Below are 26,483 nucleotides of genomic sequence, written 5' to 3'. Positions count from 1 at the left end.
CCCTTATGAACAAATTCCTCATAGTCTTATGCTGACAAATTACAATAACTTTTTAAAAAATTAGGATGTATTTAATAGGAAAACAGTGAAATAAGTCATATTACAGAGAATGTGTAAAACTTCTACACATTTCATGTATAAAGTTTCTGATGATTTAATCATATGCTACTTTGCAAGTATTTTGCAATACACATAAGTATAAATTGAAAAAAATTCAATTTATACACTATTTTTTTCCCTTTTTAAAATTAACCTTTTAGCAGACTATCTCACAATAACAGAAGTCTATTAACTTATTTTTTAACATCTAAAAACATGAATCTGCATATCAAAATGGTCTAACAAAAATAAAAAGAGGGCCACGGTGGCTCAGCAGGTAAGAATGCTTGCCTGCCAAGCCAGAGGACCCGGGTTCGATTCCCGGTGCCTGCCCATGTAAAAAAAAAAAAAATAAATAAAAAGAAATTAGGGTTTCTTACCTCTAAATTGTAGAGCACTCTGAACGTGGACATTCCTGGAGCAAAAGATCGAAATAGACTTTCTAAAATTGAACTGGCACTAGGCTGATGCTGCTGCTTTGAAGAGAGGGATGGGGATTTTGAAGACTGAGAACTTGATTCAGACAGCAATGTTTTCTAAGTTTAAAAGAAAAAAAAGAAGTACATGCCTTAAGAGCTCTAGAGAAAAACATCTTAGTGCATATTCTAATATTCTTTGCCTCTTTATTATATGCCATACCAATGAAATTTTTAAAAAGTTAATCTCATAAATAAAATCACATCACTATAATAACTAAGAAAAACATTCAACTTTATTAAGCAAATCTTAAGTGCGCAACAGTATGCAATACTACATGAATGTCTTTGAGATTGTATTCTAAGCAACACTAGGAAGGTTCAGTGTCTTAAAATTTGTACTCCTAAATATTGTTAATTATAATACAGCTGAAGTGGTGGCCTTGTGAAATTTTTTTTTAGCTAATATTAATGGTATATTTTATAAATTACATTAGTTCTCTTCTCCTCCAAATTAATACATAAACCCCACTTGGCAAATTTATGAGCTGATCTAAACTTCAACCAGTGAAATATAAAATACATAACTTAGGAATACTAACAACTTTGTTCTAAAAGAATATGTTCTGAGAATGTAATTCAACAATTATTACGGATAAAACACAATTTCAATATATAAAGCATTGACACGACAACATTTAAAAAAATCATACAAAATGAACTTTAAATTATCAACTGTGAAAAAATTAAATGATACTTTATGCAAGCAACTCCAACGTAAACAACAATCACAGAGAGGCATCCTGACACTGAAGAAAATCACCTGAATAGAATCAGAATTGGTTCTGGGCAACTCTCTTCTTACTAAGCTTTGGTTTCCTAATATATGATAGAGGGGGCTAGAAGAACACGATGCTAAACGTACTTCTAGTTCTAAAATATGGAAGTAACTTCAGTATCATTATTACTGACTCTATCTAAATATTTTAAAAGCCAAAATGAGTTCTGATTTCCATTTAGGACAAAGACATTTTTCATAAGTGGGAAAAATTTTATAGGAAAGATGGTATCTCATGACCTTAACATGATTTCTTGTTACACTTCACTTAATCATGATACAAAATTTCCATGCCAGTTGAATAACTGTCCAAGATATTCATACCTTTCTTCCTAAAGAGTCAAGTTGATCAAGGGCTTCCTGAATGGCTGGATCAGTGGGTATCAAAAGCAGAAGCTTTCGTACTCGTAGAGTTATCCTGAAATATTTCAAATACAGTTTTTTCACCTAAATCACAGTGTCATTAAAATAGTCATGCAGTAAGGAATGTTACGCAAAGTATATTTCAAATGAAAAGTTACAAGATCCTTAATTTTAACTTTCTCTCTTTCAAGCTTCAAAAACACGTATATTTACCTTGGCTCCTCGAGATTGGCAAGCTGGTAAAGCATGTCAAATACATTGCATACAAGTGCCATCACAACACCAGGAAGGGATTTCTCCTGAGGGAAGAAAGCAAAATATAAATACAAATTCACAAAATAATTTCCTCCTTTTCTCATCAAACTTACAAGCAATAAAAAAGGCTGATCATTACAAAGCTTGAGGGGAGCACAGTGCTCACCTGCAATGAAGAACAACACGTAGGGACATGAGAGTAGGGGAGTCACTACCTTCTAGTGTTTATTACTTGGCCTCCCTTCTCCTATCCACCTGCTGGTAAAGGGGCTAAGTGGCCAAAAGGCAGGCAGCAGAAGACAGGTCAAAAAAAAAAAAGGGCATATGTAATTAATATAATGGAGAGCAGGCACCTTCAAAAGCTGACTATAGCTCTACCGCAGTGAACAAGATAATGAGTAATTTCAAGGCAGTATTAAACTAGTGTATATTTGTCACATATAACACACATGCATATATGTAATTTAAGTTGACAAAAAGGAGATACCTTGTTTTTATCTAAAAATGAGAAAAGCTAAAATGGATATAATGGAATAGAAGAGATTTAGATGTGATAGAAGTACTATTTTCTGCTGTAAGCAGTTAAGAAATGCTGGACACCGAGTGAGTCAATCAGTGAGTGGAAAAGTATTTGCAAAGTCCCCCTTGGGGAATAGTGAGAACAAGGAGAAATTCAACTTCCCCAAGTTGAATTCTTGATATTCCCATAAGCAGTGTGGACAACCAAAGCTATAGGCTGAGCCCCCAGTCTTGGGGTTTGTTCATATGAACTTAACCCCACAAAGGATAGGTCAAGTCTACTTAAAATTTAGGCCTAAGAGTCACCCCAAGAGAGCCTCTTTTGTTGCTCAGATGTGGCCTCTCTCTCCAGCCAACACAACAAGCAAACTCACCACCCTCCGTATCTACATGGGACATGACTCCCAGGGGTGTAGACCTTCCTGGCAACATGGGACAGAAATCCTAGAATGAGCTGAGACTCAGTATTGAGGGATTGAGAAAACCTTCTCGACCAAAAGGGGGAAGAGTGAAATGAGACAAAGTGTCAATGGCTGAGAGATTCCAAACAGAGTCGAGAGGTTATCCTGGAGGTTATTCTTACTCATTAAGTAGATATCACCTTGTTATTCAAGATGTAATGGAGAGGCTGGAGGGAACTACCTGAAAATGTAGAGCTGTGTTCCAGTAGCCATGTTTCTTGATGATGACTGAATAATGATATAGCTTTCACAATGTGACTGTGTGATTGTGAAAACCGTGTCTGATACTCCTTTTATGTACCTTGTCAACAGACGAGTAGAACATATGGAATAAAAATAAATAATAGCGGGAACAAATGTTGAAATAAATTTAGTTTGAAATGCTAGTGATCAATGAAAGCGAGGGGTAAGAGGCATGGTATATATAATCTTTTTTTTTCTGTTTTCATTTTATTTCTTTTTCTGAATTGATGCAAATGTTCTAAGAAATGATGAATATGCAACTATGTGATGACATTGTGAATTACTGATTATATATGTAGAACAGAATGATCATATGTTAATGTTTTTGTTCGTTTGTTGCTAAATTTTTTTAAACTAATATTTAAATTAATTAAAAAAAAGAAAAAAAAAAGAAATGCTGGATACCACTATGGGATGTAGTTATATAGGGGAAACAGTTTAATAAATTCAGGATAAATATGAGATAGTTTTAAAATAACATTAACCTTTAAGAGCTCTGTTTATTGTGTTTGTTGATAATCAGCTGCCATAATACCATCCTGAGTGAGATTTCTTTCTTAAATCTTCACTATATATAAGTATAATTATTTTAAACCCACAATACTAATATCAAACCTGAAGGGAGTCCTCTGATACCTATTGCAAAGTTGTGGTCTATAAGTTAAAAAAGATACATTTGGAATTAAATAACATAAATATAATATTATATATTATATATATATATATAATAACTCTGGGGGAGAAGCCCTATAGGTCTTTTAAATACATTTCTTTTACATTATGTTTAGTATTATTTTGCTTTATCTCCCTGGGCTGTAAAAGCCTAGAGAGTAGAATAATCCTTTTCAACTTTGTACCCCTGGTGCCAAGCTCAGTTCCTGACATAGAGAAGGTACAAAATAATACACTAATCCACTGATGCTTGAATTCATTCAACAAATACCAATTGGGTAGCCACCATGTTCTAGGTACCATTTTAGGTGCTGCGAATATGACACAAAAAAAAACTCTCATGGAGTCTACATTTTACTGGGGGAGACAGGTAATAAACAAGAATAAATAAAATACATAGTTAAAGAAAAATGAAGTAGGGAAAGGAAATGAGAAGTGTAAGGTTAGGGGTGTGAGCTGAAAATTTAGACAGAGTTGCTAAAAGAAGCTTCAATGAGACTGTAACAACTGCATAAAAGCTGAAGAAAGTGAGTGTGAACCGTCTGGATATCAGAACACCCTGAAAGGGCATTCTCTAGGCAAAGAGAAGAGCAAGTGCATGGATCCTACTGTGTTTGAGGACCTAGATGAATATCATATGCTGGAGTGAAGGAGAGTTGGTAAGATATAGCTCAGAACTCTCAGATAACCTAAAAAAGGTCAGAGAGGAGTATTCAGGTAGGGTCCCAATAAAGAGTCTGGTTCTTATTCTAAATGAGATAAAGGGCCATTAGAGTGTTTGCACTAAAGAGTGGCATAATACAATTTATACTTAAGATCATGGGCCACTGGCTGCTGCCATGTAGAGAAAAGACTCAAGGGCAGAAGCTGTGACACCAGTTAGGGCCCTATGGACACATTCCAGATAAAGGATAATGATTGTCTGACCAGTGGAAGCTGTGGAGGTGGAGAAAAGTAGCCTCATTCTGACATATTTTATAGGTAGAGTCAAGGATCTGCTGAGGGATATGTGTGTGAGAAAAAGAAGGAACCCAAAGATAACATCAAGGATTTTGGCATGAGTGATGAGAAGAATGGGGATGCCATTAATTGGATGCCATCAACTAGGACAGGGCAAGACACTGTGGGATGAAGAAGTCTGAGGTGAGGGAGAAATGGTGGGGCTTATAAGGAGGTCAATTCTGAATTTGCCTATCAGATATTTAAGAGATGTTGAAAAGCAGACAGAGCCTACAGAAATGACAGAAGTTTCAGAGCCAACAAAAACTTCACAGCAGAGCAGACACAGATATGGACACATGGAGAATAGAGACACAGATATTTGGAGAAGCTTGAAGCCCAGCAGATGTTGCCATGAGATGTTAAGCACGCCAGAACCTGGAGAGGCAGACACCAGCCATGTGAAACTACCCAGCTGATAAAGGTGTTCCTGACCTATGGACCATCCTTGAATTAAGGTAACCTCTTGCTGGTGTCTTAATGTAGACACTTCTACTTCCTTAGAACCATAAACTTGTAACTTATCAAATTCCCCTTTATAAAAGCTGTTCCAGAACCAATATAATTGCATTCTAGCAGCTTACTAACACAGCCATCAAAACCAAAGACAGTTTGAAAAACTGTCACAGATAAAAGAGTATGACAACTAATTGTAATGTGCTATCGTGGATGGGATTCTTGGGCAGAAAGAGAATATTAGGTTAAAAACTAAGGAATTTTGAATGAAGTATTGACTTTCATTAATTAGTAATAATGTATCAATATTGGTTCATTAATTATGACAACTGTACCACAGTAAAGTTAAATGTTATTAATTGGGAAAAACAGTGTATTGAGTATATGGGAACTCTCTGTACTGTATTTACAGCTTTTCTGAAGATACAAAACTATTCTAAAATAAAACATTAGAGGAGATGGATAAGTAGATGGATTCCTTTATCTGAAGTGTGGGCTAAAGATAGTTATCAATGTGTGCACAATATTTAAAGTTTTAACACTGGATGGATTATGAAGAGAACGAGCACATGTGATAGAGGAGAGATCCAAGGACTGAGCCCAGGAACTCCTTGGTACAGGCATGAGGAAGATGAGGAGGATATAGCAAAGGAGACAAAAACAGGGCAGCTAGAGAGTTAAGAGGAAAGTGAGGTATATGCTAAAAGCCAAGTGAAAAATGTATATTAAGAGCAAGGGATTGTATGTATCAACTGCTGCTGAAATGTCAAACAAGATGAGAACCGAGAGGTGGAGGTGACAGCTTATTTCAAAAAGAGCATGATTGGAGTGGGTCAAGAGAGCATGGCAAAAGGAAGTCAGAAATACTCAACTTAGACAACTCTTTCAAGGAGCTCTGCTGATTCAGGAAGGAGAGAATGGGGCAGTAACTGAAAGCGGAATTGGGGTAACAAAAGGGTATTTTTTTTTTTTTTAAGGTAGAAGAAATAACATAGCATGCTTAAGGGCTAATAGGAATGACCCAGTAGAGAGGTAAAATCAATGAAGCAATCAAGAGAGATGCATAAAAGGAACAGTGAGTAGCAGACAATTACATGATTTAGAAGACTGATACATCATACATCTTCTTCTCCTAGTTAAATTCCAGCATTTCTCAGTGATACAATTCAGAAGAGTCAGGACTTGTCTGACAGAAAAAGATACAATCATCTAGATCTACATGGGCTGAAGGTAAAAAGAAAATGATTATGAAATTTTTGCTTTTAAATTGAAATTTATCACTCAGTACCTGCTCCATGGCATATGATGAACTGAAAACTCCACTGTTGCTGCTGCTGGAGCTGGTGGAAGAATCTGCTGAGCTTCCAGATGGGGTCCCACTGCCAGAAGTCTTTACTGTAAGGACTTGTTCATCAGAAAAACCCAGCTGGTGGAGCAGTTTTTGATCTTTGTTCACTGTCAGCTGCAAAAAGTGATATCTTAATTATTGAAGGGGAAAGGAAGAGGAAAGTATTATTATCAGGTTCAAGTGCCATAAACTGTTTATTCAAACCCACCAGACTATCATTTGTAAATATCTGTATATTGTCCACAGGAGAGCACAACTGCTTAGCTATCTTCCACCGGACACTCCCTATGGTTTCATTACTGTGAGCCTGTAAAATAAAATTAAACATTGTCTTGAGTTAATTCATATATTTGCTCATTTCAACAACCATTCTAGAAGGTGAGTAAGCTGGGTACACAGCAGAAAACCCAAGACAAGCCTCCCTTGTGAGGCTTCCCTTCTGCTATAATCAGAAGTCCTATCTCACACTCCAATCCCTCCCCATCACACACAGAAAAAATCTCATCTTTTCTCATAGCCTCTAGAACCCTCCCACTGCACTGCCCTCCATTTTTCCCTTCTCACTGTGCTCCAGTCACACCAGTCACCTTGTTGACACTGAAAAAGCCAAGCAAGTCCCTATCTCAGGGCCTTTTGTAACTGTTGTTCCCTTTGTTTAGAATGCTCTTCCCTCTGAGCTACATGGCTAATCTGTCATCACTTCATTCAAGTCTTTGCTCAAATGTCACTACCTCAAAGAGATTTTCTCTGTCTACCTTTATCAAAAATGGCATTTTATGCATATCCATCACTCTCTACCAGTTTATCCCACTTTATTCTTATCTATTTTTTGTAATGCTTATCAACACCTGACACTATACGTTTACTTAGGTATCTGCTTATATCCCATCAGTTCCTTTTCATTTCAGGTCTTTATTCTATTGTTTACCAAACAGCTTTTAGAATAGTTATGCATGCGGCTATCTCAATCAACAGTATTCTTATGGAAATAAGACAACATGAAAATTTCTAGAGTTTAATGTAAACCTACCTCTACAGTGAAGGTATCTTTGGTAGATTCATAGGTAATATTAAGAGTTAAAAGATGTCCATGAAATGAGGCACCATGAGGTAGAATAGTTCGTGGAACAGAGTAAAAATCCTTGAAGGAGATACAATAAACCAAGCAAGTCAGACATACAGTGCCACTGTTAAACATCTTAAAAATACACATCTAATACACTTAGTTGAGCAATAAACTGAAAGAAGAAGCTTTTAAAAAGAAGAGAGGCTTACCTCTATAGTGATCACATAACGTTCTGCCAGAAGCAGTAATCTTTCAATTATTACAAGTTTAGTAGATCTGTGGATTAAAAAAAATTTTTTTTAAACATATTTGAAATGAATAGCTGGCTTGAGTTCAATTTCAGTCTGTTTCACCAAAACCACAATCACAGTTAACAGTCACTGGTCAAAGACTGAAATTTGTAAAGACTAAACTTCCCTTTCACCCAATGGGGAGGTTGTTCAAACAGGTCACAGCTGTAGTGCACAGATGGGATAAGGAAGGAGAAGCCTGCTTCTCCCCTTGTTTCCTTGCGTTCCCTTTTCTTTTTTCTTCTTCTTTTTAAAAATAGTTGTTCCATAAATAGAGAACCTGGGTCTCCAGGCCTATTTGTCCATCAATCCACTGAGTAAGAAGAATCAGTAAGTTTGATTCTCATAATCTTACAACTAAAGTATGTCACATGGTTCTGAGAACACATGTATCTGACAAATTTCTGAATTGCCTGAAAATTAGAAGACAAATGCAAACCATAAGAATGCTACTAATAAAGTTTGTTGCTTATGTTTTAATTAGCCTAAAGAGGAGGGGGAAGGACAAATAATTGTTTATCAATTTAAGTGAACATTCTAAGATATACAATATGAAAGTTTGCTATCCCAAGGGTTTTCAAAGTATTTAAGAAATCAGCATATGTTGGAAATGCAATTAACTCTAGAACAAGAAACAAAGGGCAATGTAATGTTGAGCTCTAACTGACTCTGAAAATGAGACCTGAGGTCTCTTTTGGTCAAAGGCTTATGGAATCTTACTTATTCATTTTGAAATAACAGGATCCCAATATTCAGCAGTTTATATAGTCACAGATCCATACTTCATTAAAGAGAACACTATATGTATTTACATTAAGAAATGAAATTCTAAGGTGACTTTAATTTAAACATTTAATACTCTAGAAAGCCTGGGTATTTCTAAACTGAAAACAGACACCACGATTTTCTAGAATTGGTCCGGTATGCTGATAAGCAGCATTGGAAATTTCATTTTAAAAAAAAGTAGGTGAAATACATTTTAACAGAATTGTTAAATATATTTAACAGAATTCTAAATTCTTCTAGTGGACTGACAGGAACGAGAGTCCGAAATTCAGATGAAAAATCTTTAGATAAGTCAGTGAATTGATGAATGACCTATTTTAATCTTTTTGCCTTAATAATGAATTAAGTCACAGATAGCACTGCAAGTTACAGACGAATTAGCAAACCACCTCCCAACACTCAAAAGTAAGAATAATGATGGTCCCAGGAAAATTCTTTCAACACTAATGAAATGAGATGAACCATAATGCCCTGCTTCAAATTTAACTTTGAAATTATATACTTCAACTCTATTTAGATATATAATAAGGATATTTTAAAACTATGTGGCTTTGCTCTGTAGTCAGCCAAATATGAAATGATTCAAATAAAAGCACTTAGTTAAAAAAAAATAGGAAAAGAAAAAAAGGGCGTATGTGTTTAAAGAAGTAACAGTTTGGGAATCTAAATCCAACAGTTCATAAATGGATTTTCATTATGGTATCAGAAAAATGAATCATTATGGCACTAGAAAACAGAAATGGACTAAAACTTACAAACACATAATTAAGGAATTCTTAATACACATTCTTTTTTCTTTTGATTGGGGAATGTCTCCCACATGGAAGGAGAGCATTCTACCACTGAACCACTGGTGCACCCATTTAATACACATTCTTAATGAATGTCTATTTGAGTTACAATCCTAAGAATGTGGGTAGTTATGTTAGTAGTTTACATCACAAGATGAATCTATGATCACTTTCTGCCATTTTAAAATTAAGTTGTAGAAGGTCATGTTTATTGGCTTCTTTGAACAATAATAAAATATAGCTATGCAGTACTCAACTGATTTAAAAAAAGAAGATAAAATGAATGTTGGCAAGGATACTGTTTTGATTCCCTGTCAAAGGAAGGATTAAAAAAGAAAAGGAATATCTCCACAATGTAAATGGAAAAAAAAAAGGTCATTCCAGAAGTAGAAAAAGACCTCTCGCTAGGGACGATTATATTGAATCAGCAGCACTAAAGTTTTCTCCTAATGAATGTCATACTATGTATAAATCCCTGGTTATTTATTTAGCCAAAAAAGACCACAAGTCTATATTAGGATCAATGGCAATAGCATAAAATTGTCACTGTTAAATGCTCAAGGATTGCTGGCTTTATTAATCTGGGTCAGAAACACAATAGCAAGTGAGTCACAGAAAGTGAGCTCTGAGCTCCAGCCCAGGTTTTTGGACATCATTGAGTTAGGGCTGCTCACTGGTATTGCAAGGCTCCTAAAAGCCCACAAAAATGCTTGTCACTCTGATGTTTCTAAATGTTTGTTTCACTTTATTATATCAAAGAACTACAACAAATACTGAACTCAGATTTCACCAATAATATTTGTAAAAAACTAAACACAAGCAATTTGATTAGAAGACAGTGTTGGTTTAAAATTTTAAAACAAATATATGGGGCAAAGTTCTTGCTAAAAATAATTTTGAAAAAATACTTTTAAGTAAATAATAATTTAAAGCATTATTCTTTTTTTTTTGCATGAGCAGGCACCAGGAATTGAACCTGGGTCTCTGGCATGGCAGGCGAGAACTCTGCCTGGTGAGCCACAGAGGCATGTCCAGTACTATTCTTATATTAGAGTGCAACATTTTAACTAATCAGCATCTTTCATTTCTTTTTCTTATTCTATTAATGCCCTGATCTTGACTATTCAAGGAACACTCTAGGTACAATGAATGTGTATTTCATCTTAAAAAGTAGGCTACGTATGTTACAAAGAACAAAATTAAAATGAATCAAATTTACAACAACAAAAAAACATCCATTAGGTAGAATGGTAGAGGCAGGGCAATATTTGGGGTGTTTATGATTACCTATAGGTCTTCAGAAGGGATTTGGTGGTGTATAATGGAGGAACACACTAATTTCCCAGGACATAGTTGCTTGCAAAAGTTATGATATAAAATAAAAAATGAATAACGGAAAGCTCTCCAGGAAAAAAAATACCCATCATTTAAAAAAATAGACATATATTTATGCACTGTGTATTTGTTTTATTTCTACAATCACTTACCTATATGGAGACTGGACTGATGTTGCTACAGTTGGCATGGCAGTAGCTGTAAGCATTTTTGTTGCTCTGGTCACAGCATGTGTTAGAGTGGGGCCACCAAGTGCTGAACTCGCTGCCTATAAAATATGCAATAATTCTACATCAGGGTTTCTTAACCTCAGCTCTACTGACATTTTGGGCCATAGAACTTTCTATTGCAGGGGACTGTCCTGTGTATTCTAGGACATTTAACAGCATCGCTGGCTTTTATACACTAGATGCCTATAGCACCCACTCCCCGAGGGGTTACAACCAAAAATATCTCCAGACATTGCCAAGTGTCTGGCAAAAGAGCCCCCAAATTATATATATTTGAAATATATATTAATATTTGAATGATGCCTCATTTAGGGGTATTTAAATATATTAAATGTTTTTTATGATAATATATTTGGACCACTTGTGAAATCCTATACAGACAATTGCAAAATCCTACACAGATTCTAGCACATATTTGTTACCAGAAGGTTTAACTTAGAGACATTTGGGGACAGTAGCATTTTATGCTTTTAGAATACTCTTTGGCAGACATATAAAGCTGAAATAAGCAAGAACTGAAAATGAAAATGAATGTTTAATACTTTAACCCTCATACTGGCAATAATGCACTGGAAATACAGGAGATAGTATTAAAAGCAGGTTTCTAATGGACAAAGACAACCAATACCACCTACTATTGAGTGCCCTGTTGTTGCCTTTAATAGCATTTTTGATATAAATTAGGTAAAACCTGGGAAAGGCTAAGAAAAGATGCAAGGGCTTATATAAAAGTCATAGAGAAAGAAAAAGGAGAAAAAGAATCAACTGGAAATGTGGAATGTATAACAGACCTGTTTTGTGAAGATAGTATCTATACCCAAAAGAGAGAAACTGAGACGAGATTTACTAAAAAAGTATCCTTTTATATTGGGGACATCTGTTCCTTATGCCACAACATGCTGCTCCTTACAAATTCTTCAACAGGACCCAGCAACAAACATAAATGTTATACATTATTTCAAATTATAAAACTATAAAAGGAAAAAGCCAAGTATTTATTTAAAAAATAGGTTAAATAAAATGTCTGTTACTCACTTCTAATCTTGTGTAGCAATCAGCAATGAATTTCTTATGTAAAGATACTGAATCCTGAAAGTAAAAGGTATATGGAAATTAAAATTAGCATTTTGTCATTTATTTTAACCATTACTAAGGACAAAACATAAGGAAAAAAAAAACGCCAATTTTTCAAGCATGCCAAGGATCACAACTTAAAAATATAAGCAATTTTCTGTTTTTGGGTGTATGAATAATTTCCCTATATACGCACCTTCTTTAACCTAGGATTCAGATTAATGTAACTATAGTTTATGATTAACTGAATAGCTTCATTAGCAATTTCTTCATCAGGTGATTCCATAGCTATTTTCCAAATGAAATCCATTCCTATCAATTCCAGCTTTTCTACATACTGTTCAAAAGAAAAAAAGTTAATTATATAGCATTTCAAGGCCTCCAAAATTACAATTATTTTCTGATATATCAAGAGTCTACAGCTCTTAAGTTGAATACAAATTAAGGCTGCAAAAAGCCAAATACATATGAAAATGCTTTTGTATGGACATGGAGCTTTAAAACAAGCAAACAAAAAACCCATAGAAATACCGGGCAACCCGCATGTGAACTAGTATAGACAAAAAGAGTTTTCTCTAGACATGCCTAAACATCTATCCAGATGGCTAATGAAGCAGCAACATCACAGGAGTGAGACAGGCATTATCTTTACTTCACAAGGAAATGGTATCAAGCTAGAAGTGATTACTAACTCTTGGGGGTCAACTCTTTGGTTTGGTCAAAGATCAGTTTGAAAGGGCAGGATGTAGGGTTGACATCTTGTAAAAAATCTCACCACCCTAGGAAGCCAGTTGTGAATGAAAAAAGACATGGAAAAATGGCTGTTTTCTGCTTTTCTTTTTTAAGGTGCCTAAAGTAAATATAAACATAAACTGTAAACATTCTATAGAACTTCTTTTTTCCTGCTTTACTGTCTATTCATAACTTTTTCTCTCCAAATCCCAATTGGATCTGGGGAGTTGGAGGCTTAGATCACTACTACCAGAGTAGGAAAATGGCTGACCCAAAATCACAAGAAGGAGGGATTTGAGAAGTCAGTGTGTTCTCCTTGACAACTATGGAAGCAGTCATACTGGAAATGAGCCTGGCACTACATCCTAAGAGAAGCTTCATCTTCAAAGCAGAAGACAACAGTCAAGGAAATGCCCATTCTTTAAAGAACATTGTTTTCTCTCAATAACAAATGTTTTTTTGCTGAATATCAAATTTTATAAGATACAAAGTATCTAGATTTTGAATTTCTAGATTTGAGAATAATGTACTTACCAGCTGAGCTCCTTGTCTTTTCAATCGATGATCACAGAGATTCACATTCTCAAAAAATGTCTTAAATAAGTTAAAACCTGAAATTGTAAAACATCAGATAAAATCCATGCATTCCAAATAATACAGATATTAAAAAAAAAACTCAAAGTGTATCAAAGACCTACATATAAGAGCTCAAACTACAAAACTTTTAGAAGAAAACAGGTACAAATATTCATGACCTTAGGTTAGGAAACTGTTTCTTCAATATGATAATAAAAGCACAAGCAGCAACAGAACAGATACCTTGAACTATACTGAAATTAAAAATACTTGTGCTTCAAAGGACACTATCAATGAAGTAAAAAGAAAATTCAGAAAATGGGAGAAATATTTGCAAATCATGTATTTGCTAAGCATCTTGTATCTAGACTGTATAAAGAACTCTCACAATTCAATAACAGACAAATACCCAACTAAAAAATGGGCAAAGAATCTGAATAAACCTTGCCTCAAAGATATAAAAATGGGCAATCAGCACATGAAAATAGGCTGAACATAATGAACCATCAGGGAGATACAAATCAAAACCACAAGATACTACTTTACACCCACTAGGATGGCTATAATAAAAAGATAGATAATAACAAGTGTTTGGAGAAATTAGAATCCTTATACATTCCTGCTGGGAAAGTAATATGGTACAGCTGCTTTGGAAAATAGTTTTGCAATTCCTCAAAATGTTAAAGATATAGTTACCATATAACCCAGAAATTTCACTCCTAGATACATAACTAAGAAAAATGAAAACCTCTGTCCACACAAAAACTTGTATATGAGTATTCACAGTATCACTATTGATAATAGTCAAAAAGTGAAAACCAAAATTTCCATCAACTGATGAATGGTGTGGTATATCCATACTATGGAATATTATACAGCCATAAAAAGGAATCAAGTCCTGAAATATGACAACATGATGAACTTTGAAGATATCATGTTGAGTGAAATAAACCAGATACAAAAGGACGGAATTTGAAATTTATATGAAATACACAGAATAGGCTAATCCACAGAGACAGAAAATAGATTAGTGATTTCCAGACACTGGGGGAATGGGGAGAGATTGCTAATGGACATGAATGTTTTCTCAATTAAAAAGAATTTCTATACTTTGACAATTTTTTATCTTAATCATTTTTTACTAAATAATTTTATGGAAATTATTTAGCAATTTGAAGTAATTCAAATTTGGCAATTTGAAGCACCAAGACATATAATTTAAAGTTTAATTGTAAGATACCATTTATGTAAAAAGGAATTTTTCAGTGTGTGTGTGTGAATATACATATTCATATATATATATATATATATATATATTCTGAGAGTGGGATTAGAGGGAAAAGGAAGAATAAGATTTCTTAACTCAAAGAACTGAAAAAACATAACTTTAAAGATTTTTTCCTACCATTCATAGTGATTTCATATGACTCCAACTTAAGAATTTTCTCCTTGAAGAGCTGCTGCTGAACATCACTCTCAAGATCATGCTGCCCTTTTGTAAACCATTCAAAACACATCTGTGGATTAAGACAAACATTACCCTATAACTAAAATCCACTTCAAACAAATGCATACTCCAATTTGGGTGGTAAAGACAAACTATTCTGAATACTTCAAAAATTTCAAAAATTTATATTGCCAAAACACCTCTTAAAACTGAAGTGCCTGGAACTTTGGATCTAATTGAAGCAGTTACTGGCAATCTTTCCTTCTTAGATGATGAAAATAAATGCTCATACTTTTCACTGAATTTTATATTTGGGTTTTTCCATTAACATTTATTAAGTCTTACCATGTGCCAGGCATATTGTGCTAGGCAATGTCACATATTTAATTATTTCAACAATTCTATGAGGTGGTTAATATTATTCTGTAAAGTGAGAGGAAGAAATGGAGATTCACTGACAGAAAAAGTCAAAGCAGGTGTTCTGTTCCTGTTCTAATCTATTTTTAGCTATCTAATGACATTTTTAGAAAGTTTTCTAGGCACTTACTCTTCTTTAGTGCTACAACATCATTACAGGTACTCAAAGATTCTCTTGGCAATTAAAAATTAGTTTTATGGGAAGGAAAATTTAAAAAGATATAACTAGAGTTCTTTGACCTCACTTGGCTGTATTTTCTATTTTGAAATTCTGAATGGTATCAAAATTACCAAAGAACGCATGCATTTATTTATATCATATAAAATATTCTTTCAGCACGTACATGTATGACCTATTAGAAAAAAATGTGTGCTTAAGTAAATTGAAAAGTACTTAGAAAAGAAGGTGTGAGACATACAAGAAATACAAGATATTTAAACTGCATTCCTACCTCACTTTACCCATAATAACATTTTCTTACCTCTCTATCTAATTCACAAACATCTTGGCCAGTCACAAGACACTCCCAAATTTCCTTGGCACGATTCCAACCGAGATATAGAGTCGCTTCTTGCAAGAAAAATGCCAGAAATTTTAGATGTGCCTCTAAATACTACAAAAGAAATGATGCTAATTAGTTAACCCAGGCATTTACACTTAAAAGCAAATTAAAAAAAAACATTTAGAATTTGAAAAGTTTTAACAAATCCTTTTTCATATCGTTTAGGGTATAGATACTAAGCTAGTGTAAATTCAGTTGATTTTAGATGCCAATAAAATATAAGTTCAGCAACCCCAAAGTAAAATACCATAAACTCACAACTGGTGAGTTACAACTAAGATTTTTTTTCTAATTTTTAAAAAACAATAATATTTCTAATCAATTGACTTGAGAAACAAAACTCATTATTCACATGGTTATTATTTCAGATCAAAGATAAAGAAAAGGTGTTTATTTTTTATTACCTATCATATGCAATTTTAGGTGATTTACCGAAAGATTTACCCACATTTTGCTGAACTTTCGTTCTGAAATACAGTTGTATTATAGAACTGTTTCATCGTTAAGAGATAACTCATGCTACTCCTTTATAGTCACAAGCAATAAATATTAAAAAAATTATTTTCATAAATCAAGTGCAAAAAAGTCAAATGAATCCTGTAAATCATGAAACAAAACACAATGCCTGATACCTCCCGGTAAGTGTATCGGCCATCCACTAGAGTGGAACCAGTTAAGCCTCCAGGGCCCGCCATGGCAGCCGCAAGTCGATGACAAGCTATCAAACTTCCTGTTACCAATTTGACTATTTCAAAATTTTTCTTCAAGTCTTGTATAATGCTCTTGGCAAAACAACAAAAAGAGAAGTGGAATGAGAATTGCAATTTTTCTTAGTTTAATACAAATTTCTATTTTAGGATTACTGCTAGGTAAGGAATAGCAAACTGGGATTTCCTCATTCCTATTTCTTACTTAAAAGTAAATAGAGCCAACCTGGTATATACATCTATTACATACCATTTACTTTTCTGCTTATTTTTTGCTTCTAAAAGAGATTCCTTTTTTATTATTAGAGAAAAAAGTCTTACAAATGAACTATTTCACTTCCTATATGCTTTTCCAGATCTTTCTCTCCAAGTCTATTACAGTGAGAAAGCTTTCGCTCCATAAGCAAACTAATCTTTTTACAAATGTAAAATAAGTTTTTGAGTCTTTTCAAGTATATTTCTAAAATAGCATTCTACTTTTAAAAAATCAACTTAATTATTTTAATACATTAAATAAAAAAGAAATGAGTAGGGTCTGTCAAAAGAAAAGCTGCATAGGAATGAAAGCAGAATGATTTTCAAATTCAAAATTATTAAGTAATGTAACTGAATTACTCTAATAACCATAAAATGTAAAATAGAGACTTATAAAGTTCGGCAGTTTTAGTCTTATGTGTTGTTACTATAAAAGTTTATGCAAATATTTTGGTAATAATAAAATATAGCTATACTCTTACCTTGTCTTGCTTTTGATAGGTTTGTTTTATAAATGAGCGGGTGATTTCATGGAGCTGACGCAATGCTGGAACCACCCATACAAACTGGGGATTATTAAGCTGAGATGACTAGAGTTAAAAAGAAGTTACATTAATTAAATTTAGAAGTAAATGTCAGACTACATTTATTAGCTATAAAAAATGTCGAAGTCAATTAGGTTTTATTACACACTTATTATTATTCTCTTCACATTGCTCAATTATAGCTTATATCCATGCAATCATAACTCAGTGTTCAACTTCTTATTCTGCATGCAATTTCCTAAGGCCAGATACTGCAAACGGGAGTGGATGTGAAACGACAGTATATGTATAGGGATACATCAGCAAAAAACAGACAACAAGGAATTAGCAACTTTAGAGGATAGATTAAGTAGCATAGGTTGCTAAGACATGTTGACATAAATAAAATAAGTTGAAGGCAAAAACTAATCTTGGATAATCCTGAGCTGACTGAAAAGTAAAATGGCATAAGAATATAGCTTTCTCTGATTATATGATTAAGATACCAATGATATGATCAAGACATCAATAGTGGCTTAAATATTTAAGGAAGTATTCACGATCAGCTTATATTTCTTGGTTAAAACAACTGAATAACAGGAAATTTTATTTCCTGTCAACTTAACTCATACTGCACTCTATACCTTTCAAGATACTTTCAAATATATTATTTCTGAACCTGGTATAGATAACAATCCAGATCTTCATGGTACAGATCTGAAAATCTGATGTTTATACAATAGTTTTTGCAAAGAGACTTGCTTTTTAATAAACAGTGTCATCCAAACAAGTAGGTTGTCTACTGTATGTACATCAATACAAAATTTGGTAAGAATTTCAGATTAAATATTAATCCATTGACCAACTCTTATGTTTCTAACCAAAACAATGAGTAAAAAGCTAAGTTCTTAGCATTTAAAGGCTAAGTTTTATTATTAAAAGCCTTCTTGTTTTGTCAAGTTTTTCTGAAGGATGAAAACCCCAATGGGGGAGGAGGGATAGACTTTTCATGCCTTTTGTGGAAAAAAGTCTCACATACTACTGAATATGTAAAAGTGAGAGAGCTATTGCCAAAACAATATTGCTATTCTTACCTTGAAAAAATTAGCCAATCAGTCAGCAATATTCCCAGTATCCTAAGACACAGGTTTTACAAATTTTTGAAAATTGATACTTCTTACAATTTTGTCATAAGAAACCTATCAGCCAACATGCAAAAGAATAAATTTTTACATAGCTGTTCTTACTTGAGTATATGCAAACCTAGCTGTGCACATAAATAGTAGTATATATACTACTGCATATATAAAGGTTATTTGTTCTTTTACCTGCCATTTTAGTTGTTTTTTGGCATGGGTAGTGCTAAACAAGGATAGATTTGGAACTCAAATTTGGATCACTAATTTGTATTGAAAATTTTATGAAAAAAGATTATTACCCTATGATGAAGCAATGACTGGCCTGACTCACTCAGGCATTTAATGTTTCTCTGTCCAAAGTTAAACTTAATACAAGAGTACATAAAACTCAATTAAGGAAAAGGAAGCTTGAGCTTCCTTTTATGTTGGTAGACATAAAATGTGCAATTTTTTTCCTTCTCTGCAAATTTATTACATCTGTGATGCATACAGCAATCACTGGCATCTTAGAATCAGAGAAATAAGGTACATAATAAAGGCCAACTACTTGTGAGATTACCTAAAATATTCCTGCTAGAATAAAAAAATTGCAAAACAACAATAATGAAAACTCTGAGACCTAAACCCAAACTGAACCTTCCCAGAAGGATTACAAAAATTACAATATGACTATAAACCCTTTAGCAATAGAAGTATCTTATGACCAGTTAAGTCGATTATGGTTAGAATATTTTTATTAAACACTGAAAACAATCCTTTGAAGATAACTCATTATACAATAAAATTAAAAAGAAAAAATTATTTAAAATTGGAATTTAAGAATTATTTCTGATACAGTCTCTCTGAGGTTTAGCCAACAGGATTGATGTTATTTCATATTATCTATGACATTCTGTTGATAAGTTACAAGAAAAACTTTAATTACTCTTCTCCAATTACAAAAGGGCAAAAGCCTTTGGTGACCAATTAAAATGAAACCTGTCTAACAGTGTCACAGAAATCAGGTTTCCTAAGTAAGAGTTAATGGGATATCCAAATTAGACTGTTAAGGTTAGATGAAACCTTAGAGCTCAGCCGGCTGAGCCTGCAAACCTATGCCTTCAACCTCCTAATTCGTCAGTGCTAAATGACTGACGAGTCTCTGAGTATTTCCAGTGATGAGGAATACCTCAGGAGGCAGTGTATTCTATTTTCAGACTGTTCTTACAGAAAGTTCTTTGATCTATCATACTAAAATGTCCCTCCTCATAACTTCTTAGGAGACATAAAGAGTTAGTTGAACTAAACTTCTCTGTTATAACGATCTTCTAAATATCTGAAGAAAACTTTCATATTCTTTCTCAAGTTCTCTCTTCCCAAAAGTGAACATCCCCACCTCCTCATGTGTCTTATTTTTCGAGACCTGGCCATCTATCCAGAACCAAAGCAAAAATTTTTACATGGGAGAAAATTTTTAAAAAATGTTTCCTCCTGTATTAACCACCTCACTGTGACTGTTTGCATGGCGACTTTCACTTTCAGTTACATATTTTGGCAAGTAGAGGCCACTTGACGATGGATAAGTAACGTTTTTAGTGTCCGTATGGGGTGAAGAGGAAGGGAACCAACATTTACTGAAAACACTATGTCAGGAAGCCTTAAAATAATATATTATTTAAGGAATATACAAACACTACTAATTGAATTAAAAATGTTTTTTGGTTTAGTAATTTTTTTGGATGAGACATTTAAACTGTTTAAATGAAGGAAAAAAAGAAGTGAAATAAGAGGGGAAAGGGTTGGGGGGTAGGCAGTGGAGGGTACAAAGGAAGCAAAGGAAAAGGGACCAAGGGAGCCAAGGGTATCCTGGCAGAATCTACAGAAATACAGGTCAGAATTTGTGAACGCAACAGTGGAACTTGGGAATTTTAAGAGTGTCAAAAGCAGAGGGAAGGGGAATCAGTTGGTGGGAAAGAGGTAGCTGAGGGTGGGAAGGAAATAAGAGGTGGGTGAGCTTGTCTTACCCTTTGCTTAGTTTCTGTGTAGCCTGGCAGGGAGACATAATCCCCAGTCAGCCCACCTTGCTGCCTGGCAGGAAAGGGCATAGCATAGAAAAACACCTTTAGTGGCAGTATATAGTTCACCCCCTGCCTTGAGTCATATCCAGGGGGCTTTGCTCTCCTACTGCCCCCCTCCAGCAATGTGTACTTTAAGAGAGTATCCATGAAAGCACTTAGTAAACTGAAAAGTGCTCTATAAATTCAAGATATTATTATTAGGAAAGAAATAATGGTTCAACAGAATTTCTTTACAGGGAGCAGTGTGGAAATAAAAAGGATATTCCTTTCAAGACTCTCAAAATGAGTTAAAAAATTTCTGTACTTTTTGAGAAATTTTGTTATAAAACAGCAGGCATGAATAAAGTGACTGCAGAGAGAAGCAATAAAGATGCAGTGACGCTACTGGCCAGAAGAGCTAAGTAATACCTAGCTGTAACAAGGATGGAATAGAGGTCAGAAAGGACTTCCTGGTTTCTAAAGCCATTTCTCTGAAGGGAAGGAAAGTCCCTTTAGCTTTGACCTTCATATCTATAAAGAAACGTATTTTGTTGAGAAGAAAAGACCATTTTTCTATAGATACCCTTTTTTTGTTAGGATCTAAATTCCTTCAATAACTCTAGATGAGTTTCAATCATAAAGACAGAGACTGCCAAATTATCTGAATCAGTGAGCTGAGAAAACTGGAAAAACTCAAATTGCATCTGAATAGAAAGAAAGCAACGCTGTTAAATTAAAGGAATAATTTCTCGTAATATGGGCATTATCTACTCCACTTTGTGAATGATTTTTAAAATCTCTAAGGCTAGGTTATATGTAGAAAACTCACCTGATCAAATTTTCAATGTCAGAAACATAAAACATAAAGCTCTTAAATGCCCTCCACTAAACTTTATGACCAAATATAACTAAAAAGAATAAAAACCATTTAGTCACCAAGGTCTCTTTGGAGCTAAATTAGTCTCTGAAAATATCAATGAAAATGACTCAACAGTATTCAAGATCATTCAAGATCCTTTAAATAAATACTTAGCGAAAACAAAGGAAAATCTTTTACTAATGAAATTCCTATGCCACTAGCTATTTTACCAAAACCTTTTTCTTTTGATAATAATGAACTACAATTCAGAAAGTGAAACCCCTCCCACTACTAGGCTTTAAGTCTGTTTGGGGAAGACCGAGGGCATCAGTGGGAGAAGGAAGTGCTGCTGTAAGGATGGAAGCATGCCCCCTTGAGTTGGTCACTATGATCATTCCTCTCAGAGGAGAGCCACAATTGGTACTGCTGAATGTGCTTATCATCATTTCAAAGGACAGTCATGCATTTACTGTAACCTGGAGACCAGTGGCCCGTCCCTCTTGCAGTCACTACCCAATTTCACCTTGTAAAACTGAGCCCCAGCAACAGATACTCACTCAATAAATGCCTAAGAAATTACTTCAGGAACAGGTCTGAATCAGGAACCTGAAAACAACTATGTGCCAGCACTGAACTCAGCCCATTCTTCCTTTCTTTCTTCATTTCTACTGCTAATGTACCTCCATTCCTCCTCAATGGGCACAAAATTTATTTAGAATCTACTGTACTCAGCAAAGTTGTACATACTATGAATTTAATTTAAAAAAGAAAAGCTAACTTAAAAGTCTCATAATTCTATGATCATAATATAATAAAACTACTTTTGAATGTGTCCCTGGATTTTTTTTCCCCCTGAGAGTTAATAATTACCTAAGCTTTAAATCATAAAGCCTAGGTCATAAACAAATATTTATACATTGAGTTTTTATATGAACATTACTCTAAGAAACACTAAAATACAATATTATTTTGATATTATGATGCAATTTATTAAAGGGAATTATTAAACTAGTATACCTTGAAGTTGGTTCCATATCAAAATTCTTACCTTGAATCCATCCTTCTTGTTTTTTTCCAAACCTGACCATTCTCCAGGCTGAAAATTCATTTTAAGAAAAGTATAAATGACTTAGTAAAAGTAGTACCTATAATTTCCCAATCTTAGACTTCAAGTTAAGAGTTTCCAGTCAGGATATCTAGTTTGATTTACATAACAAGGGAGGAAAATTACTAGGCTCTAATTGCTCAGGTAATATTGTTCTTCTGACAGTAAAATTAGACCAAAGATAAAACCAACCCTTTTAATATCTTCTATGCATTTGATGATGTAACTCCTCTTGATTACTTCTTTCACTGCATATGCATCACTAAGGATCGTCAGGTGTTCCTCCAAGGCTTGCTGGATGAGGCTACTGGGCAGGGTTGGAAGATGAGCCAGTTCCCAGAGTACGTCTAACACCTATGATAACATTACATGGTGAACTAGTGAATATGCAAATAAAACTGCTTTAAATATTTGTAATTAGAAAAATTCAGTTGATACTCCTGCCTTTCCAGAAGTGGTCTCAAAGCGAGCTTCCCGGCCTATTCGTCCTATCAGGCTCAAAAGCTTCTGTCTTACTCTATCAGTCTCAATCTCCCAGCTCTATAGAATGGAAAATAAAAGACACAATCTAATTTTATCAAACTGGTAAAATATGCAAAAAAACTAAACTTGAGTTGAAGGAATTTAACATGTGAGAAGAGTACATTAAACACTACTAACTTGGAAGGGGGAAACTGCAAAAGAAGCTTATTTTAGGAAAATTAAAAAATAAGCAAGTTTGGCTAAACACATACCTTCTGAATGAGAACAAACAAATGATTAAGCTGATCTGAGTTAAATTTCACAGCTGCTGCAGCAATAATAGTATGAATATTCTCAATCACAGTAGATGATTGTCCTGACTAGAAGAGGAGACATTGGAAAAAAGTTTAGTAACACCTAAGTCCTGACCCTGGCAATTTATAGAAGTCAAAATAAAAAAATTACAGATAAATGGACTCCAATCTAACAAGCATGTACCTGCACAATAATATAGGCAAGACTAAATGAAGCAACCATTATTAATGGTTATCAATTGGCCTTATTTAAATTCCTAACAGCATTAAATCTTTAAAAGGGCAGTATAAAAAATTAGAATCAAGGTGTCCATCTGACATATTCATTTCAGGACAAGAAGAAAACGTTTTCAACTGGCTAAAAAAAAACAAACTGAGAAAAATACAAGACAAACTTAACTTCTGGCATTTTATAAATGATCTTGAAGGCCTTAGTTGAGAGCATTACCTGATTTTTAATTTTGCTCATAGATTTTTCTACCTTCAATTAATAATTATTTATCCCATGTGCAGCAAGTCTCTGCTTCAGCTATGCAGATTTTTAATAAGATTGAGACTCACTTTATAACCTCAATCATACACCTTTATGCCTCATTGATTACCGTATGAGAAAATGAAAGACGGGACATTTTTAGATTCTGCTGCTACAAGTATCTGTTCAGTATCTACTATGTACACAGAGCAGTTCACTGGATATAGTAGGAATATACACTATATACATCATGATCTCTAATCTTCCACCTTATATGGACTCAAAACTTACACTCACAAAACAAAGTAATAGGAAGGTACATAACCAAGTCCAAGACACGGGCAGTAAAATATATAGGATCTGGAACTGTTTTCTCTCAGACCCAAACCTGACCCACTACTGTGAGCTCTGCATTGCTGGGCTGTGAGTCAGCAAACTAGATCTCTCTAGCTCCTCTGGAAGATATCTTCCAATTATGTTCTGTCTATAAGAATGCTGCTGGGTGATCAGAAGGCAGGAAGAAGGAAGAAGCATTTCTAGTTCAGGCTCAGACAATAGATACCAGGTGCTGCCAGTTGGGACAGCAAGGAATCATTCCAGAAACCTTGATGGGAGTGGCACCAATCTTAATTTCTCTTCAAAATCTGTGCTCTTAATCTCTAATGTCCTTTGAATCTACTGTCTTAATTTCCCTTCAAATTATGGATTAATGTGACCCAATGTTTTTTGTTTCAGCATAGTACCTACATTAACCAAAAATGTCCAGAAAAGACAAAAATAATTCTGACCAACTTACCTGTATTTTCCAAATTTTAGTGAGCTCATCTAAAGACAATTTACTGCCCAAGAGTTCAATAATTCCTTTTATACGATCACAGTATTGTGCTTGGTCTATATTGCCTAATAGAAGAAACAGCAGAGGAAGAGAGAGATGGTGAACACTGACTGTAAATATAATTCTATTTCAAAGCAATAATAACTTGCTATACATAATATTACTTAAAGGCTAATGCAGTCAAAGCAATAATTTTATCTTTTTTTATATAAAAATACATTGTTTATAACTATGTATTAGGCAATTAAAAATATTTTTAAAGCAACTTACCTTCCAATGCAATTGACAGAACTGAGTTCTCAACTAGCCAATCTAATAATCTGTCTGTATCTATTGCATTCTTCACAGATTTGGATAAAGTGCTATCTTCTATTAGTTTGGTAACCTAAAAAGACAGGATTATTGTGACCAAATCATATGCAAATATACATAATCAAAATCTTCACATACACAATCTGCTATTTTTTATGCTGCTACAGTGTGGTTTTATAATTAGCCAAAACATATCAAAGGTCAGTTAATAGAAGTTAGGCTACTACTGTGATGTTTCTTTAAAAAGAACATGGAGCAATGTTCTTACAGTTCTCACTCCCTGGGCCATTGCTGACTAGAGCAGGCAGAAGCATCTGACCCAACTTCCATCAGGGCACTTCCTCCAAAATTTGAACTTGGGACCATGGAAAAAGTGTCAGTCCCTCTCTGGTGATGGTAACTGCAGGATGTGAAACTTGGGAGATAGCAATGGCCATGATCTCCCACATTAAAGATGCCACTCTGCAGGCAGAGAGAGAATGAGGCCAACATGCTCAGAAAAGCAGAGACAAGACTTGTACAAAGGCCCTGCAGTGTAAGGCCTCAAATTCGAGTTGTTCCTATTGCCCTTCCACAATCTGTCTATTCAGTCTTTATGTGAAATAGTTCAGTTTCCTTCCAACAAATGCCCCTTCTAGCCTAAGACGTTTCAAGTAGAGTTTATTTCACTTGGAGCTAAGAATCCTAACTTATACAAACTGAAGGAAAAAGAACTGGAATTAGGACTGAACAATACTGGCTCTACTTCTCACTCACCAAAAGCAACTATGCTATTTGTATGGATGTCACGTAAAATTTACGAAACTGTTTCCATCATTTTGCTTAGAATATCACAGTGTAGTCATTTTGGTTTTGTCCCAATTCCAGTTGGACTATTTAGTTTAAGGAATTCCATATCTGAAATAATGTAACAAGACGTGGTCTCTTAGGGCAAAAAATAAATTCCAAAGGATTACTTTCTAGGAAATTTCACACAAACACTAAATATTTGAACTAATTAATTTTAAATGTAATACATATAAAAAGATGGCTTATATTTTGTATACCAATATACCTCAAAACAGTACAGCTTTGAAGAAATTATAATAGCTGGTTTTCCACATAATAAAGCATTAACACTTTAATGTTTGCTTAGTACTAATAATCACAAGTTCTGAGGCAGAATTTAAACTGTCTGTGCTTTAAATCTTCTAGGTATAAATGCAAAACTTACTTCTTTGAGGGAATTCATCTTAGCGCTAAAATGTGGTGATTTCAGCATGCGCAGTAGGATGTCTAGTCGTAGGTCGTCCACAACTGTTACCAGATCCGGTTGGAAGCGCATGCAAAGTAACTTAATGGCAGACAAGAGCTCAGGAATGCTAACCAATCTCTTTTAATTAAAAAAAAAAAAAGAACTGTAAAAACATTTGATCCTAATTTTGCCAACACTCGAATACAGGGGAAGGAATATAGGACATTTTCAATAACACTGGTCTGGTGGTATC

The 26,483-nt window shown here is 34.3% G+C and overlaps 1 protein-coding gene across 1 annotated transcript in view; it reads right to left on the bottom strand.

The window, feature by feature from the left end:
- The window catches only part of USP24 (ubiquitin specific peptidase 24), a 151,063-nt gene that overhangs the window by 68,946 nt on the left and 55,634 nt on the right, over window positions 1–26,483 (bottom strand). Inside the window, exons 10-31 of the mRNA XM_077149527.1 lie at window positions 26,210–26,368; window positions 24,955–25,069; window positions 24,646–24,749; window positions 23,336–23,443; window positions 23,046–23,141; window positions 22,794–22,955; window positions 22,545–22,592; window positions 17,421–17,528; window positions 16,609–16,758; window positions 15,896–16,027; window positions 14,955–15,066; window positions 13,508–13,584; window positions 12,438–12,578; window positions 12,203–12,256; window positions 11,090–11,205; window positions 7,945–8,011; window positions 7,700–7,810; window positions 6,878–6,976; window positions 6,610–6,783; window positions 1,930–2,015; window positions 1,678–1,771; window positions 480–635 (exon numbers count right to left, since the gene is read on the bottom strand). Of these exons, the coding sequence (XP_077005642.1) occupies window positions 480–635; window positions 1,678–1,771; window positions 1,930–2,015; window positions 6,610–6,783; window positions 6,878–6,976; window positions 7,700–7,810; window positions 7,945–8,011; window positions 11,090–11,205; window positions 12,203–12,256; window positions 12,438–12,578; window positions 13,508–13,584; window positions 14,955–15,066; window positions 15,896–16,027; window positions 16,609–16,758; window positions 17,421–17,528; window positions 22,545–22,592; window positions 22,794–22,955; window positions 23,046–23,141; window positions 23,336–23,443; window positions 24,646–24,749; window positions 24,955–25,069; window positions 26,210–26,368 (2,469 nt within the window). The remainder of the gene's footprint in view (window positions 1–479; window positions 636–1,677; window positions 1,772–1,929; window positions 2,016–6,609; window positions 6,784–6,877; window positions 6,977–7,699; window positions 7,811–7,944; window positions 8,012–11,089; window positions 11,206–12,202; window positions 12,257–12,437; window positions 12,579–13,507; window positions 13,585–14,954; window positions 15,067–15,895; window positions 16,028–16,608; window positions 16,759–17,420; window positions 17,529–22,544; window positions 22,593–22,793; window positions 22,956–23,045; window positions 23,142–23,335; window positions 23,444–24,645; window positions 24,750–24,954; window positions 25,070–26,209; window positions 26,369–26,483) is intronic.

Source organism: Tamandua tetradactyla, chromosome 2 (assembly GCF_023851605.1).
Source record: "Tamandua tetradactyla isolate mTamTet1 chromosome 2, mTamTet1.pri, whole genome shotgun sequence".
Classification (NCBI taxonomy): Eukaryota; Metazoa; Chordata; class Mammalia; order Pilosa; family Myrmecophagidae; genus Tamandua; species Tamandua tetradactyla.
Note: the sequence above shows the minus strand (reverse complement) of the source record. Positions and strands in the feature narration are given on the sequence as shown.